Here is a 17,425-nt window from a genome sequence, read left to right as displayed (position 1 = left end):
TTTTTTACTGTTTATTTAATTTTCAGAGAGAGTGAGTGGGGGCAGAGAGAGAGCGGGGACAGAGGATCTGAAGAGGGTTTTGCGCTAACAGTAGAGAGCCCTATATGAGGCTTGCACTCCATGAACCATGAGATCATGACCTGGGCCAATTTCAGATACTTAACTGACTGAGTCATCCAGGCACCCCCTAAATAAATACTTTTGAAAATTATGTCTGTTCCAGTAAGTCTGTGGATCAAACATTTGTTTAATTGCTTCATAGCCAGATACTAAACCACATAATGAAATCATTCTTATAATTGGGTTTTGTTTTAAACTTAGGTATAATACTCAGCTTATTGACTCACCTTATTAGGTAGACTTGATCTTGGAAAGAGTTTCTGTTTTCAAAAATCAAGTTACATTAAATCAATAATCATTTCTTACTATTAAAGACATTTAAGGGGCGCCTGGGTGATTCAGTTGGTTTAGCATCTAACTTCGGCTCAGGTCATGATCTTACTGCTCATGAGTTTGAACCCTACATCAGGCTCTGTGCTGACTGCTTGGAGCCTGGACCGTGCTTCAGACTCTGTGTCTCCTCTCTCTATGCCCCTCCCCTGCTTGTGCTCTGTCTCTTTGTCTCTCTCTAAAATAAGTAAACAATAAAAATGAAATTTAAAAACAATGCCTAAAGCTTTGAAGATGGGCTCTGAAAAATGTTTCAAAAATCATTTAAACATTATGACTGTTCTGAAGAGAAAACCTAAATTTGGATGTGTAAGTACTTATATTGCTGATAAAGCAATCCTTTTACTTTATAGCCATTCCTAATAGGTGAAAATGGATCTCTATTCATAGATCATAGGCGTTTATGATCAAAGACTTTTTTTTTTAATGTTTTATTTTTTGAGAGAGAAAGAGACAGCATGAGCAGGGGAGCAGTCAGAGAGAAAGGGAGATACAGAATCTGAAGACAGGCTCCAGGCTCTGAACTGTCAGTACAGAGCCCAACATGGGGCTTGAACCCACAAACCACGAGATCATGACCTGAGCCAAAGTCGGTTGCTTAACTGACTGAGCCACTCAGGCGCCCCTCAAAGACCTCTTTAAAGGGGTACATGGGTAGCTCAGTTGGTTAAGCGTCTGACTTCAACTCAGGTCATAATCTTGCATTTCGTGGGTTCAAGCCCTGTGTCAGGCTCTGTGCTGACATCTCGGAGCCTGGAGCCTGCTTCAGATTCTGTCTCCCTCTCTCTCTGCCCCTTCCCTGCTTGTGCATGTGCTCTCTCTCAAAAATAAACAAACATTTAAGAAAAAAAAGAAATCATTAAAGTAATAAACTTACTACACAATACGTGTTATTATATTCTTTTTGTTAGGTAACAAAATTTTTATATATAAAAGTTTAAATGTGGGCACCAGGGTGGCTCAGTTGGTTAAGCAGTAGATTCTTGATCTCAGCTCAGGTCATGATCGTGTCATGGTCCTGAGATTGAGCCGTGCATCAGGCTCGCTCGCTCTCTGTCTCTGTCTCTCTCTCTCTCTCTCTCTCTTTTTCTAGACTCCTTCTCTTCCCTTTCCCCTCTCCCCTACTTATATACACTCTGTCAAAAAAACAAAAAGTTTAAACAAAGAATCTTGACCTTATATATCATTCATTGTTTTTTAGGTGGAAATTCTTGCATCCCTTCAGAAACCAAAGAAGATCTCTTTAAAAGGATCAGATGGAAAGTTCTACATCATGATGTGTAAGCCAAAAGATGACCTGAGAAAGGATTGTAGACTGATGGAATTTAATTCCTTAATTAATAAGGTTTGGAGAGAGTTTGCTTTAATTTTAGAATTATAATAATTACTATCAACATGATATGTATGAGCTTTTCAGTATGCAAATAGATCATTCTTAAAAAGAGAGAATAAAATGTACTACCTTTTTTGTTTTCACTTAATTTTTTTTACTGAGGTAAAATTTACTGTTTTTACTATTTTTAACTGTTCAGTTCAGTGACATTAAGTACATACAGATTGTTGTGCAACCGTCCCCACCGTCCCTCTCTAGAACTTCTGTCCTCTTTGCAATAAACAGTAAGTCCTCATTCTCCTTCCTCCCCAGCCCCTGGTAACCACCATTCTACTTTCTAGCTCTATGAATTTGACTACTCTAGGTACCTTGTAGAAGTGGAATCATATAGTTTTGGGCCTTTTTTTTAATGGCTTTTTCACTTGATATTGTCTTCAGGGTTCATCCATGTTACAACTTACCAGAATTTTTTTCCTTAGAAGACTTAATAATATACTATTGAATGTGTATATTGCATTTTGTTTATTTTCTCATCGATCAGTGGACACTTAGAATGCTTTTACCTTTTGCTCTGTGAATAATGCTGCCATGAACATAGGTGTATAAATAGCTCTTTGAATCCCTACTTTCAGTCTTTTAAATATGTACCCAGAAGTAGAATTGCTAGTTTCATGTAACTTAAAAAAAAATAAGATTACTTTTATTACATTGAGAAAAATGTGTAAGACATGTTAATGAGGGAAAATATTTTCTATTGAGTGCTTTTTTAATGTTTATTATATTTTTGAGAGAGAGAGACAGAACATGAGTATGGGAGGGGCAGAGAGAGAGGGAGACACAGAATCTCAAGCAGACTCCAGGCTCCAAGCTGTCAGCACAGAGCCTGACACAGGGCTCGAACTCACGAACAGTGAGCTCATGACGTTAAGTTGAGCTTGGACGCTTAATCAACTGAGCCACCCAGTCAGCCCTACCATTTTAAATTAAAAAAGAAAAAAAATCCTTCATTTCATATTACCTTTGAAATGGGCTTTTAATGTGATAAAAGTTTTTAAATTCCTTTTGGCTACACTAACCACAAACCATAAGTATTCTTTGTTAAAAATGAACTTCTTTTCTATGTTAAAATTTGGTAACTTCTGCTAATAAAAGAGGTACTACTGAAATGTGGAGAAGGGGCGCCTGGGTGGCTCAGTCAGTTAAGCGTCTGACTTCAGCTCAGATCATGATCTCATGGTTCATGGGTTCGAGCCCCTCGTTGGGGTCTGTGCTGACAGCTAGCTCAGAGCCTGGAGCTTGCTTCGGATTCTGTGTCTCCCTCTCTGTGACCCTCGCCTGCTCATGCTGTGTCTATCTTTATCTCAAAAATAAATTTAAAAACATAAAAAAAAAAGAAATGTGGGGAAAGGATAGAGAGGAAGGACAAAAAGCTTATTTAAAAAATAAAAAATAATTAAATTTCATCTTTCTATACTATAGTTTAGCTTTTACCAATGGGAAAAGCAGATGCTATGCATTTATAAATCTCTGGCCACAGAATAATTCAGAACACCTTAAGACCATACATTTCTAATAAATCTTTAATAAGATTTCTCATATCTCTGAGATAAAAATCAAGAACTTAACAAACTGAAAAAAATACTAATGATCACCTTAAGCAGTGTGCTGATCAAAACAGAACGTAACATTTTTTATATAGCACTAAAACACAAATAATGTTTGATAGGGTCTATTACAGATAACTTAAACATTAAACAGAGGGGCACCTGGGTGGCTCAGTCAATTAAGCATCTGGATTCTGTGTCTCCCTCTCTTTTTGTCCCTGCCCCACCCATTCTTTGTCTCTCTCTCTCTCTCTCTCTCTCTCAAAAATAAACAGACATTAATTTTTTTTTTTTTAATGTTGGGTAAATTGGTAACTAAATTCACTTAGTGTTAAACCATTAGTATGTTCATCCAAAGCTCCCTTGAGTGTTTTTCTGGTTAGGAGTATTAAGTGGCTGGCTTTAGTCTATAAATGTATCTTAATAAGTTTTGTTACTGATTAATTTATTTTGTTACTGTTCTCCTCATTGGCATGGTCAAATACAATAGCCCAGTTGTCAAAAATTACAGTCTTTGTTTGTCTAGGGGACCACAAACTGATCTTTACATATAAATTCTAATGCTGTGCTCTTTGGCTGACATTTATGTAATCTACTTATTCCTAGCATTTAAAGTATGTTTTTAGTTAGTGGTTGCACTTTTGAATTAGACAGATTGCAATTATAGTTTGTGCTTAGTTTGTTTATGTCATACAGTTCCAGAATTAAACAAAATACTGTTTATCCTTACCTAGATTAATTCAGGATTAATCAGATGAGATGTAAAAAGCTTTCTTCTGCTAGAAGATAGTTTTTCAAATGAAGCTGTAATATAAAGCTGCAAGAATAAGAATAAAATTTTTATAAAATGTATAAAAATAAAAATTTTAAGGCTATCATAAAACTCATACTTTTTTATACATTTTTTAAATAATCAGAATTAGATAGCAGGCTTTGTGCTAAGGACTTAATGTTTCAGTAATATAAAGCAATAAGAAGTAAAAGAACACTTTGTCATTGTTAAGTGTACAACTTTAATACTTTGAAACCAGTATTGTCACATTACAGTGAATAATTAAAAAGAGGGACTTGCCCAAGGTATTTTTAATGATTTGGAAAAAAGACTATGGGTACTATCCCAGTAGCTTCCTTTCCTACCTTTCGGAAGAATTATATTCATCTATACCACAGAGTAAACTTTCACTGACATTCTTTTGCTATGAAATGAACAATTTTTAGATATATTTGACATGACATGTAGAAATTCTGAATTTTTAAGTTTATGTTTTTTTTTAATAGTGCTTGAGAAAAGATGCAGAATCTCGCAGAAGAGAACTTCATATCCGAACATATGCAGTTATTCCTCTGAATGATGAATGTGGGATTATTGAATGGGTTAACAACACTGCTGGCTTGAGACCTATTCTGACCAAACTATATAAGGAAAAGGGTACTAAAATTAATTCTTAAAGTATAAATATATAATGAGTATAAAATCTGCTAACATGTATAATTGTTAATAACATACATGATTGTACCTTTTTTTTTTATAAGCCATAGTAGAATTTCTAGGTCAAATGATAGTCTATATACAAAAGTACTAAGATGTTTTTCTTCATACCTTCTCTATCTTTATCCCAAAAGAATTTGATTTAGATTACAAAAATGTACGTGAAAATTTGTTTTTCACAGAGGTATTAGTTAGCAATTCTGAAACTACTTTATGCGTATACTCAACTTTAGCAAATAAATAAATATATTGTGGATAATGAGAGCTAGCTTTTTCACTGTCAGAGAAAGAAAAGGAAAAGGAAAGTTTAAATAAAGCCAAAATTATTAGATTGGAATTAGAGACTCCAACTGGCCAAACCTCAGATAATTTGAGCAAGAAAATAAATAATGATAGTATAGATTATAACTCATGGAATAAAATAAATTGAGTTCACACTGATGTAAATAAATACTTCAATTAAGTAAGGAAGTAGGAATAATTCTTCATTACAATAGATAATAGATCTTCCTTGTAATTAATAAATGTGGAGGAAGTGATGGAAATAGAAAATCACCAATTAGCAAGTACCACAGTAATAATTATTACAGGCAGCGATTATCAATGGATGCTGAAATTTATGGGCAAAAGGTATTTGTAGGGTCTCAAAGTATCTCCCTCAAATCTACTTAATTACAAAAAGGAAAAAAAAATAGTAACTTTACAGTGGAGAAACAAAAATATAACTGGTTAGAACTTTTTAAAAATGTCAAGGTTAATGAAAGACAAAGACAGAAAATAGCCACATTTGAGGACATTAAGGAGACATTGACAGCTGAATGTAATAAGGGGTCCTGATTGGGTCCTGGCCCAGACAAAGGACAGTAGTCGGACATTTGGTGAAATTTGATAAGGTCTGAGGGTTAGTTAATATTATTGTAACAGTATTGATTTCCTTATTTAGGTAATTGTACTATTGTTATAAATGATATGAACATTAAGAAGAGCAGGATGAAGAATATATGGCAACTCTTTGTATCATTTATGCAATTTTTTGTAAGTCTAGAAATACTTCAAAATAAATGTTTTTAAAATGCATGTGATGCAATACATTAATAATAAATAGATGAAGGGGCGCCTGGGTGGCTTAGTCGGTTAAGCGTCCGACTTTCGCTTGGGTCATGATCTCGCGGTTTGTGGGTTCGAGCCCCGCGTCGGGCTCTGTGCTGACTGCCAGCTCAGAGCTTGGAGCCTGTTTCGGAGTCTGTGACTCCCTCTCTCTCTGACCCTCCCCTGCTCACGCTGTCTCTCTCTCTCTCTCCTAGAAATAAAAAGAACATTAAAAAAAATTTTTTTTAAATAATAATAAATAGATAAGTTATCAGAATAAAGTAGAAAAATAGTTATTATTTCCCTAGGGCCATTATAACAAAGTGCTACAAACAACAGAAATGTATTCTTTCACAATTTGGGAGGCTATGAGTCCAAAATATGGGTGTCAGTAGAGCCATCTCTCTGAAAGCTGTAGCAGAGAATCTATTCCATGCCTTTCTGTCAGCTTCTGCTGTCTCCAGCAATATTTGATGTTATTTTGCTTATAGATGCATCACTTTACTTTATTCTCTGTCATCATACAATATTGTCCCTAAGTCTGTATGTCTGTTTTCTCTTCTTACACAATATTTTATACACCAGTCATATTGTATTAAAGGCTAAATACAATACTTCATCTTAACTTTATTGTATAGGCAATAACCCTATTTTCAATTGAGGTCACATTCACTGGTACCAGGGGTTAGGACTTAAACACATTTTTTTTAGAGTACAATTTAACCCATAACAATAAGTAATATTGATAAATTACTGTGTCATTGTGCTAAGTATGTTATAGGCCTGGTTTTTGATTAAGTGATTATTCCCATTTTATGTACAGTGCAGAGGTTAAATAACTTCCCCAAGTTCACAACACTAATAAGTTAGAGAGTTGAAACTCAAACACTGGACTCTCAGTCCAAGGAACTTGCTATTGACTATTTTATTGGAAGGATGAAATATTGTATAAGTTGTATTATTGCTATTGGATTTTTAAAAATATTTTTAAAACCTTTTTTAAATGCTATGAACACACAGGAACTATGTAACATTTGAGGCTAAAAACCTCAAATCTCAAACTTGTCCTTAAAACTTTTAGCTCTGCCTAAAAAGCACCAAACCAGGATGCCTGAATGGCTCAGTCATTTGGGCATCCAACTCTTGATTTCAGCTCCAGTCATGATCGTAGGGTTGTGGGATTGAGCCCCACGGTCAGGCCAGCACTGAGCATGGAGCCTGATTGAGATTCTCTGTCTCTCTCGGTCTCTTTCTCTTTCACCCCACCCCTTTTTCCCTCTCTCTCTCTCTCCCCTTCTTCCTCTGCCCCTATCCCCCATTTGCACTTTCTCGCTCTAAAAAAAAATAGTATCCCAAGCAAGGTGGGCCTGAAAGGCACTCTATAGACTGGAGTTATATCACCCATCTACCTCCAGAATCAGGTATCTTATGAATTGTATAGGCTAGCCTTCACATAGAATAAATTATTTCAAAGCACCATTGTAGTTTTTTAATAATGATTCATCATGAGCCTATATACTACATGCTGATTAACAGAGAGATCACTACAATTTTAGTGAGGGCTCTAGCATTTTTACAATTCCAGGGGTACTCTTCACATTGGATTTATTCTGAGTGATATCTTCTGGAATTAGTTGATTCTACAACATTAGTTTTAGTTGCCATTAATTTTCATCAATAAGAGGCTTCACTTTGGATAATTATAAGGGAACATACATAATGTGTATTATTATTTTATTATAATATCAGAAGGTAAGTTTATGAAAATTTTTCTATTCTTGCTTTTAAATGACAATTTGAATAAAAATGGATGTTTTCTGTCCAGTAAAGAATAATTGTCCCTTATTTGGCTTGTGTGATTAATGAAAACCACTCTACCTTGCAGGAGTTTATATGACAGGAAAAGAACTTCGCCAGTGTATGCTACCAAAAGCTGCAGCTTTGTCTGAAAAACTCAAAGTATTCCGAGAATTTCTCCTACCCAGGCATCCTCCTGTTTTTCATGAGTGGTTTCTGAGGACATTCCCTGATCCTACATCATGGTAAGTTAAACAGAAAAGAATACATTGTTATGGTTAGATGTTTTAAAAAATATTTTAGGGATGCCTATCTGGCTCAGTCAGTAGAGCATGTGATCCTTGATCTCAAGGTTGTGAGTTTGAGCCCCACACTAGGGCTAGAGATTACTTAAAAAAAATTATTTTTTAATTTTAAGTTTAAAATTAAATCTAAATTAAATCAGAATGCATAAGGATATGTGATAGGCATTGTGTTTTCTTTAGGTACAGTAGCAGGTCAGCCTACTGTCGTTCCACTGCAGTTATGTCAATGGTTGGTTATATCCTGGGGCTTGGAGACCGTCATGGTGAAAACATCCTCTTTGATTCTTTGACTGGTGAATGTGTACATGTGGATTTCAACTGTCTCTTCAATAAGGTAAGTGATGTGCCTTATTCTAGTTAATTGTATGTTTTCTCTCAGTTGCCTTTCCTCAACAACTGTTCTTCCGATATATACCCCTCGGTAGCAGTTATCATCACAGTTGAGTTATACTGAGAGTTTTTTGACTGGTTTTGATCAATGGATACCAGAGTCCTGAGCAAAGCAACTTAGGATGAAGAGAACTCAGAAGAGTGATATAGTAAAACTAGCACTAAACTTGAAATCCAAAGGCTCAAGTTCTGATTCAGTTAGTTCTTAGTTATGTGAACATGGGCAGATAGTTCTTTTTATTGAGATTCAGTTTTAAAGAGACAGAATACTTTAATGTGATGATCTCCAAACCTGGCAGTAAATCAGAATCATCCAAGAATTTAAGCAAAATACACAGATCTCCGGCAGACATCCAGGAAATTCTTTAGGTCCAGAGGGGCCTGAGAATAAATTAAGCTAGTTGGATTGAAGTCCTTCAGGCCCCCTCCAGTTTTCCAGTGTTATGATCCTGGAAGGCAGACTGGTAGATTAACCCCCTATTTTCTTTATCCTTGTTCTGAATGGATTGCCATCTGCTGTCACAGGAAACTAAGACAGGTTACAGATACAAAGGAGATCAAATTAAAAGAGAAACCACTGGTATTTGTTAAATCATATAAGAAAGGAATTTGGGGACGAAAAGTCCCTTTGAAAGGCAGGTTGAGAATGATAGAAAATAAATGAACTGGACTTCATTATATTGTATGTTGCATACCCTGTCTCAGCAATATGACCATCTAACTTTTGGTTGTTTCTTCTCCCTCCCTGCTTTAAAGTGAAAGTCTTAAAAACAAGAAAGAAAAACATGAGAATATTTGTTTTTATTTTATTTTACTCAAGAAGGACATAAAGGAAGTTAATATGAGATAAATGTTGAATGCATAAAAATTTCCCTATGTATAATAATGCTCACTGTAGTAATTCAGTGATAGGTGAATCCATCCATCCTCTAGATCAAAGGTAGAGTCATAGGCCCCTTCATGATATAGGCCTTTAATATGGTTACAAATATTTTTATATTTACATATTATAAAAATATAAATATTTTGAGGGTATCTGTGCACTTTGCTTAAAAAGTCTAGACTTGAAGTTCTCTTTTTTTACATAAAGATTTTAAAATTCTAATATTACTTTTTAACCAAATGCATTGTTTTAAGGGAGAGACCTTTGAAGTTCCAGAAATTGTGCCATTTCGACTGACTCATAATATGGTTAATGGAATGGGTCCTATGGGAACAGAGGGTCTTTTTCGAAGAGCTTGTGAAGTTACAATGAGGCTGATGCGAGATCAAAGAGAGCCTTTAATGAGGTAATTATGTAAACAACTTAGAAGTAATCTTGAGTGTAATTATTGGTTCCTAAATATGTTTTTTTAATAATAGAAACCACTTTGCATTGATTGAAGTAAATTTTATTAAATAATAGCTCTATTAAGATATAACTTATAGTTCATTGCAGCATTATCTATAATAGTCAAGACATGGAAGTAACCTGAGTGTCCATTGATGGATGGATGGGTAAAAAAAAAAGTCTGTATAGATATACAATGGAATATTATTCGGCCATAAAAAGAAGGAAATCTTGCCATTTGCGACAATATAGATAGAGCTTGAAGGCATTTCTGCTAAGTGAAAATAAGACAGAAGTGTGTGAGATCACTTATTGTGGAGTCTTAAAAAGAAAAAAATAGAACTACCTTATGATCCCCGAGTTGCACTACTAGGTACTTACCAAAAGAATACAAGAACACTAATCTAAAGGGATACATATGCCTTGATGTTTATAACAGCATTATTTCTAATAGCCAAGATATGGAAGCAGCCCAAGTGTCCAGTGATTGATGAATGGATAAAGAAGATATGGTACTGTTTTCAACATAGTACTGGAAGTCCTAGCCTCAGCAATCAGACAACAAAAAGAAATAAAAGGCATACAAATTGCAAACAAATCAAACTTTCACTGTTCACAGATGATATGATATTCTATATAGAAAACCCAAAAGACTCCACTAAAAAACCTGCTAGAACTAATATATGAATTCAGCAAAGTTGCAGGTTATAAAATCAATGTACAGAAATCAGATGCATTTCTATATACCCATAATGAAACCTCAGAAAGAAAAATCAAGGAATCAATCCCATGTATAATTATACTAGAAACCATAAGATGCCTAGGAATAAACCTAATTAAAGAGTACACTGAAAACTACAGAAAGCTTATGAAAGAAATTCAGAATGACACAAGGAAAGGGAAGAACATTCCATGCTCATGGATTGGAAGAATAAATATTGTTTAAATGTCTATACTACCCAAAACAGTCTATACATTTAATACAGTCCCTATCAAAATACCAACAGTATTTTTCACAGAGCTAAAACACAATCCTAACATTTGTATGGAACCACAAAAGATGTCGAATAGGCAAAGCAATCTTGAAAAAGAAAATCAAAGCTAGAGGCATAATTCCAGACTTCAACCTATATTATACAAAGTTGTAGTCATCAAGACAATATGGTACTGGCACAAAAACAGACAGACAGATGAATGGAACAGAATAGAAAACCCAGAAATGGACCCACAACTATATGGTTAACTAATGTTTGACAAAGCAGGAAACAATATCCAGTGGGATAAAGACAGTCTCTTCAGCAAATGGTGCTGGAAGAGACAGTAACATTTAGAAGAATGAAACTGTACTACTTTCTTACACCATATATACAAATAAATTCAAAATGGATGAAAGACCTAATTGTGAGACAGGAAACCATCAAAATCCTAGAGGAGAAAATAGGCAGCAACCTGTGTGACCTCGGCCGCAGCAACTTCTCACTAGCTGTGTCTCCAGAAGCAAGGGAAATACAAGCAAAAATGAACTATTGTGACCTCATCAAGATAAAAAGCTTCTGCATAGCGAAGGAAACAATCAGCAAAACTGAAGACAACGGAATGGGAGAAGATATTTGCAAATGACATATCGGATAAAGGGTTAGTATCCAAAATACGTAAAGATTTTATCTTTATAGTTTGTTATCAAACTCAACACCAAAAAAAAACTATCCAGTGAAGAAATGGGCAGAAGACATGAATAGACACTTTACTTTTCCAGAGAAGACATCCAAACAGCCAACAGACACATGGAAAGATTGTCAACATCGCTCATCATCAGGGATGATACAAATCAAAACCAAACTGAGATACCACCTCACACCTTCAGAATGGCTAAAATTAACAACTCAGGAAACAACAGATGTTGGCAAGGATTCAGAGAAGGGAGAACCCTCTTACACTGCTGGTGAGAAGGCAAACTGGTGCAGCCACTCTGGAAAAGAGTATGGAGGTTCCTCAAAAAATTAAAAATAGAACTACCCTATGACCCAGCAATTGCACCACTAGGTATTTAGCCAAAGGATTAAAAAAATGAAGATTTGAAAGGGCACATGGCACCTCAATGTTTATAGCAGTGATATTAATAATAGCCAAAGTATGGAAAGAGCCCAAATGTCCATCAACTGATAGACAAAGATGTGATATATGTATATATATATATATATGTATACACACACACACAGTGGAATATTAGCAATCAGAAAGAATGAATTCTTGTCATTTGCAACAACATGGATAGACCTAGAATGTTTTATGGTCAGCCAAATAAATCAGCCAGAGAAAGACAGATATCATATATCACTCGTGTAATTTAAGAAATATAACAAACATAGGGGAAGAGGAGGAGATAGAAGATAAAAACAGAGGCAAACCATAAGAGACTCTTAAATACAGAGAACAAACAGGGTTGCTGGAGGGGAGGTGAGTGATAGGGGGATGGACTAAGTGGTAGATTGGCTTTAAGGAGGGCACTTGTTGGGATAAGCACTGGGTGTTACATAAGTGATGAATCACTGGGTTCTATTCCTGAAACCACTACTACCTGTATGTTCACTAACTTGAATTTAAACAAGTAAGTTTCAAAAAAAAAAAAGACTTGGTATGTATGTATATATGCACACACACAAACACACATATAATGGAATATTCTTCAGTTATAAAAAAGGAAGAAATTTTGCCATTTGTAATGACATGGATGGAGCTAAAGAGTATAATACTAAAATGAAATAAGTCAATAAGAGAAAGACAAATAATACATGATTTCACTCATATGTAGAATTTAAGAAATAAAACAAGCAAGCAAAGGTGAAAAAATAGACAAAGCAAGATACAGACTCTTATTGTAGAGAACAATCTGATGGTTACCAAGGTGGGGTGAAGGGATAGGTTAAATAGGTGATGGGAAGGATTACACTTGTCATGATGTGCACAGGGTGATGTATGGAATTATTGAATTACTTTACAATGTACATTGTACATTGAATTACTTATGTACATTTAGTGTACATAATATAACACTATATGTTAACTGGAATTAAAATTAAAACTTAAGTTAAAAAAAAGAAGAAAAAAACTGAGCTCATAGACAGAAAATAGATTGGTGGTAGCCAGAGGTTGGGGATGGAGGGTAGGCAAAATGGATGCAGGTGGTAAAAAGGCACAAACTTTCAGTTATGAAATAAGTCATGGCAATATTATGTACAACATGGTGACTATAGCTAATAATACTGTGTTGTATATTTGAAAGTTGCTAAGAGAGTAAATGTTAAAAGTTCTTACCAAAAGGGGGTGCCTGATGGCTCAGTTGGGAAGAAAATGCGACTCTTGATCTCGAGTTCAAGCCCCATGTCAGGTGTAGAGATTAGTTAAGTAAATAAATAACTTAAATAAGTAAACAAACGTAAATTACAAGAAAAAACATTTGTAACTATGTATGTTGATGGGTATTAGCTAGATTTCTTGTGATCATTCTGCAATATATACAAATATCAAGTCACGTATACCTAAAACAATGTTGTGTGTCCATTATATGTAAGTTATTTATTTATTTATTTAGACAGAGAGAAACAGAGCATGAGTGGGGGAGGGGCAGAGAAAGAGGGAGACACAGAATCTGAAACAGGCTTCAGGCTCTGAGCTGTCAGCACTGAGCCTAATGCGGGGCTTGAATCCATGAACCGTGAGATCATGACCTTGAGCCAAAGTCAGACACTTAACCGACTGAGCCTCCCAGGCACCTCATCTCATATTTTAAAAGATATAATTTACATACCATAAAATTCACCCTTTCAAAGTGTACTCTACNCCCACGAACCGTGAGATCATGACCTAAGCGAAAGTCGGACGCTTAACTGACTAAGCCACCCAGGCGCCCCTATATAAACTCTTTTAACTTCAGCCAGAAAAATCTATCATTATCATATGAATGTAAAATATTATTATTGCTAAAACATAAAAATGTTTTTCTGTAAAAAAAAAAAACAAAAAAAACAAAGTACTCTACGGTGGTTCTTAGCATATTCCCAAGATTGTGCCACTATCACTGCTAATTATAACACATTTTTATCACCCCCAAAAGAAATTAGCCGTTACTCTCCATCCCTACTTCCCTGTCATTGTCTAGCAATCTACTTTCTGTCTCAATGTATTTGCCTATTTTGAACATTTCATACATAAATGAAATCTTACAACATATGGTATTTTATGTCCATCTTCTTTCACTTAACATAGTGTTTTCGAGATTTATCCATGTTGTAGCCTGTATTAGTAATTCATTCTTTTTTATTGCCAAGTAATATTCTGTTGTATATCACATTTTGTTTTAGTTTTGATGAAGTCCAGTTTATGTATTTTTATTGTTGTTGTTTGTGCTTTTGGTGTCATTTAAGACACTGTTGCATAATCCAAATCATGAACAGTTATGCTTCTGTTTTCTAAGTGTTTTGTAGTTTTAGCTCTTATATTTAAGTCTTTGATCAATTTCAGTTATTTTGTGTTTATAGTGTGAGGTCGGGGTCCATATTTATTCTCTTGGGTGTGTATATCCAGATTTCCTCACACTATTTTTTGAATATATTATTCTCCATTTAATTGTCTTGGCACTTCTGTGAACAATCAGTTGATCATATATGCAAGGCTTTATTTCTGACCTCTCAGTTGTGTTCTATTGATCTCTGTCTAACCATATGACTACAACACATTGTCTTGATTACTGTAGCTTTGTAGTTAATTTTGAAATTTGGAATTGTGAGTGCTCTAGCTTTCTCTTCTTTATCAAGATTGCTTGATAAAGCAATTGTCTATTATGGATTCTTTGCATTTCCATAGGAATTTTAAGATCATTTTGTCAGCTTCTGCAAAAAACCAACCTGGATTTTGATAGGAATGGCATTGAATCTATTAATTAGTTTGCAGAATATTATCATTTCAAAAATGTTGACTCTTCTGAACCATGAACATGGGATGTCTTTTTATTTACTTAATTCTTCTGTAATTTCTTTCAATAGTGTTTTATAATTTTTAGTTTTCAAGTCTTATATTTTTTTAAAATGTGCTTCAAAGTGTTTTTTAAATACTATGCTAAATGGAGTTTTTTCTTTATTTCACTTTTATATTCCTTATTAGTGTTAGATATTTGTATACTTATCTCTATCTTGCAAATTTTGTTGAACTCGTTTATTAGTTCTAATAGTTATTTTGTAGGTTCCTTAAGATTTTTCTCTCTACAACAGCACATTGTCTGCAGATAAAAATAGTTTTACTTTTTCCTTTCCAATCTCATGCCTTTTTTTCCTTGCCTAATTGCCCTAGCAAAATGAGTATCAGATAGACAAGATGAGAAGTCTACATCTTTGTCTTGTTCCTGATCTTAGTGGTATAGAAGTCAGTCTTTCACCATTAAATATGAGGTTAGCTGCATTAAGTAGTTTTTTAAAAGGACTTTTAAAGCTCACGTATCCACCTTCTTTCTTTAAAGCTCTCTACCAGACATTTTGGTAGAACATACTGGTTAGTTAGACATAGGCAAAGGCAAATTCTCTGAAATAGTATAGCATCTTGTGAAACACTAAGAGCCCCTATCCCAATCTGGGGAAGTCAGGAAATAATTTCTGGAGGAAGTAGCAGAAACCTTAAAGATAAATCGAATTGACCATGCAAATGGGAAGAGAGTATTCTGAGTGATAAAAATATCAAGGCAAGTGAAGGCATGGACTGCCTAAGAAATGTAATTTTGTTCTCTAGAGGGTTGACTTCAAGTAGATGGTGCTATGATGATGGTGCCTAGATAAGCAAGGCTAGATTACGAAAAGTCCACACAGGCTGGTTTACACATTTAAACTTCTTTTTTCAATATTTTATTATTTCTGAGAGAGAGAGAGAGAGAGACAGCATGAGCAGGAGAGCGTCAGAGAGAGAGGGAGACAGAATCCGAAGCAGGCTCCAGGTCCTGAGCTAGCTGTCAGCACAGAGCCCGACGCGGGGCTCGAACCCACGAACCGTGAGATCATGACCTGAGCTGAAGTCGGATGCTTAACCGACTGAGCCACCCAGGCGCCTCTACACATTTAAACTTTTAAGAAGAAATTTTAAAAAGAGGAAATGAAATCAGATTTTGCACTGTAGAAAAATTACAGTTGCAGTTTGGGCTAAAGGCTAGAAAACCAGAGGACTGCTAGAGTAACTCAGAGAAAAATGATGGTGCATTGGATGAGGTAGTGACAATAGAAATGGAGATAAGTAGAGGAGTTCTAAAGGGATTTAGGAGGTAGAATTGAGTGTTAAGAGGAAGAGGAGGCAAGGATGAATTCTAGCTTTTTGTTTAGAGCAAATGAGTGAATGAGGTTCTTTACTGATTTGGGGAATCCAGGTGAAATAGTTTGAGAAAGGGTAATGAGTTTTGTCTTAGAAATACTGCCTGTAAGACATCTGAATAGGTTTTTCCATGGGTAGTTGATTTGAAGTTCACAGTATGCATTTAGAAATGGCACACAGAACTCACCTTACTCTACTCTCTAAAAATACCTCAGATCCTTCTCTATCTTCCCTCTCTTTCTTTTCAGCCCCTCACCCCAAAACATTAAGTTCACAGATCTGACTGATGCAGTACTAATGTGTGTTGTAAGAGTATTACCATTAGCTTCTAATCCTTCACCTATTTTTCACCTAGGTGCTGACTGTAGAGAGACTTCTTTCTACAAAAATAACATCCTATTATCACATTTGTTTACATTTTAGTGTCTTAAAAACTTTTTTACATGATCCTCTGGTGGAATGGAGTAAACCAGTGAAAGGGCATTCCAAAGCACCACTGAATGAAACAGGGGAAGTTGTCAATGAAAAGGTCAGTAGAAGGTGTAGCTTGATATGAACTGACATTCTGTGTCTATAAATGAGAATTGATTCTAAATGCTGTCAGTGACTGACCAGTGAATACTCTGATATCTAGTTCTTTGTTTTTTTTTTTTAACATTTATTTATTTTTGAGACAGAGGGAGACAGAGCACGAGCTGGGGAGGGGCAGAGAGAGAGGGAGACACAGAATCCGAAACAGGCTCCAGGCTCTAAGCTGTCAGCACAGAGCCCGATGCGGGGCTTGAACCCATGGACCATGAGATCATGACCTGAGCCGAAGTCAGCCACTTAACCGACTGAGCCACCCAGGCACCCCTGAGATCTAGTTCTTTGATATGAAAGTGCCAATAAGTTTTCCTTATTTTCATTACTAATGTTAACATTATCATTTGTGTAATAGAGTTCAATACACATGTAAGTATAGACAATTCACAGTTATACAGTAGGAAAAACTTGGAACACAGATTACATGAATTTACAAAGCTTTAATATATAGCAATTCACTCTGTGCTCCTATTAGTTAAGTCTCAGAGTTTGCAGATAATCATTTTTAATAAGTGAGAATAGATTGAGGATTGTTATTCTAATAACATCATTCTCACTTTTGCATTTTGATATTCTTTTGTTACTGAGAGAAATGTACCATTCCAAGTAGCTTAGAACTCCCATTTACACATAGTAACGTAATCTAAATATTAGGCTTTTAGAGAGTACTGTTGTTATTGTTATTCATTCAAATATTTTAAGTGC

The 17,425-nt window shown here is 35.2% G+C and overlaps 1 protein-coding gene across 2 annotated transcripts in view; it reads left to right on the top strand.

Annotated features, from left to right (window-relative positions):
- Positions 1–17,425, top strand: part of ATR (ATR checkpoint kinase) — a 99,929-nt gene that overhangs the window by 81,483 nt on the left and 1,021 nt on the right. Inside the window, exons 41-46 of one of the 2 annotated variants that reach the window (XM_077756727.1) lie at positions 1,652–1,795; positions 4,666–4,816; positions 7,851–8,007; positions 8,248–8,401; positions 9,595–9,746; positions 16,559–16,664. In XM_077756727.1, the coding sequence (XP_077612853.1) occupies positions 1,652–1,795; positions 4,666–4,816; positions 7,851–8,007; positions 8,248–8,401; positions 9,595–9,746; positions 16,559–16,664 (864 nt within the window). Of the gene's footprint in view, positions 1–1,651; positions 1,796–4,665; positions 4,817–7,850; positions 8,008–8,247; positions 8,402–9,594; positions 9,747–16,558; positions 16,665–17,425 lie in introns of those variants that run through there. The other variant, XM_077756729.1, reaches the window with a different exon arrangement.

Source organism: Crocuta crocuta, unplaced genomic scaffold, assembly GCF_008692635.1.
Source record: "Crocuta crocuta isolate KB4526 unplaced genomic scaffold, BGI_CrCroc_1.0 scaffold337, whole genome shotgun sequence".
NCBI lineage: Eukaryota > Metazoa > Chordata > Mammalia > Carnivora > Hyaenidae > Crocuta > Crocuta crocuta.
This window is presented reverse-complemented; position numbering and strand designations above follow the sequence as displayed.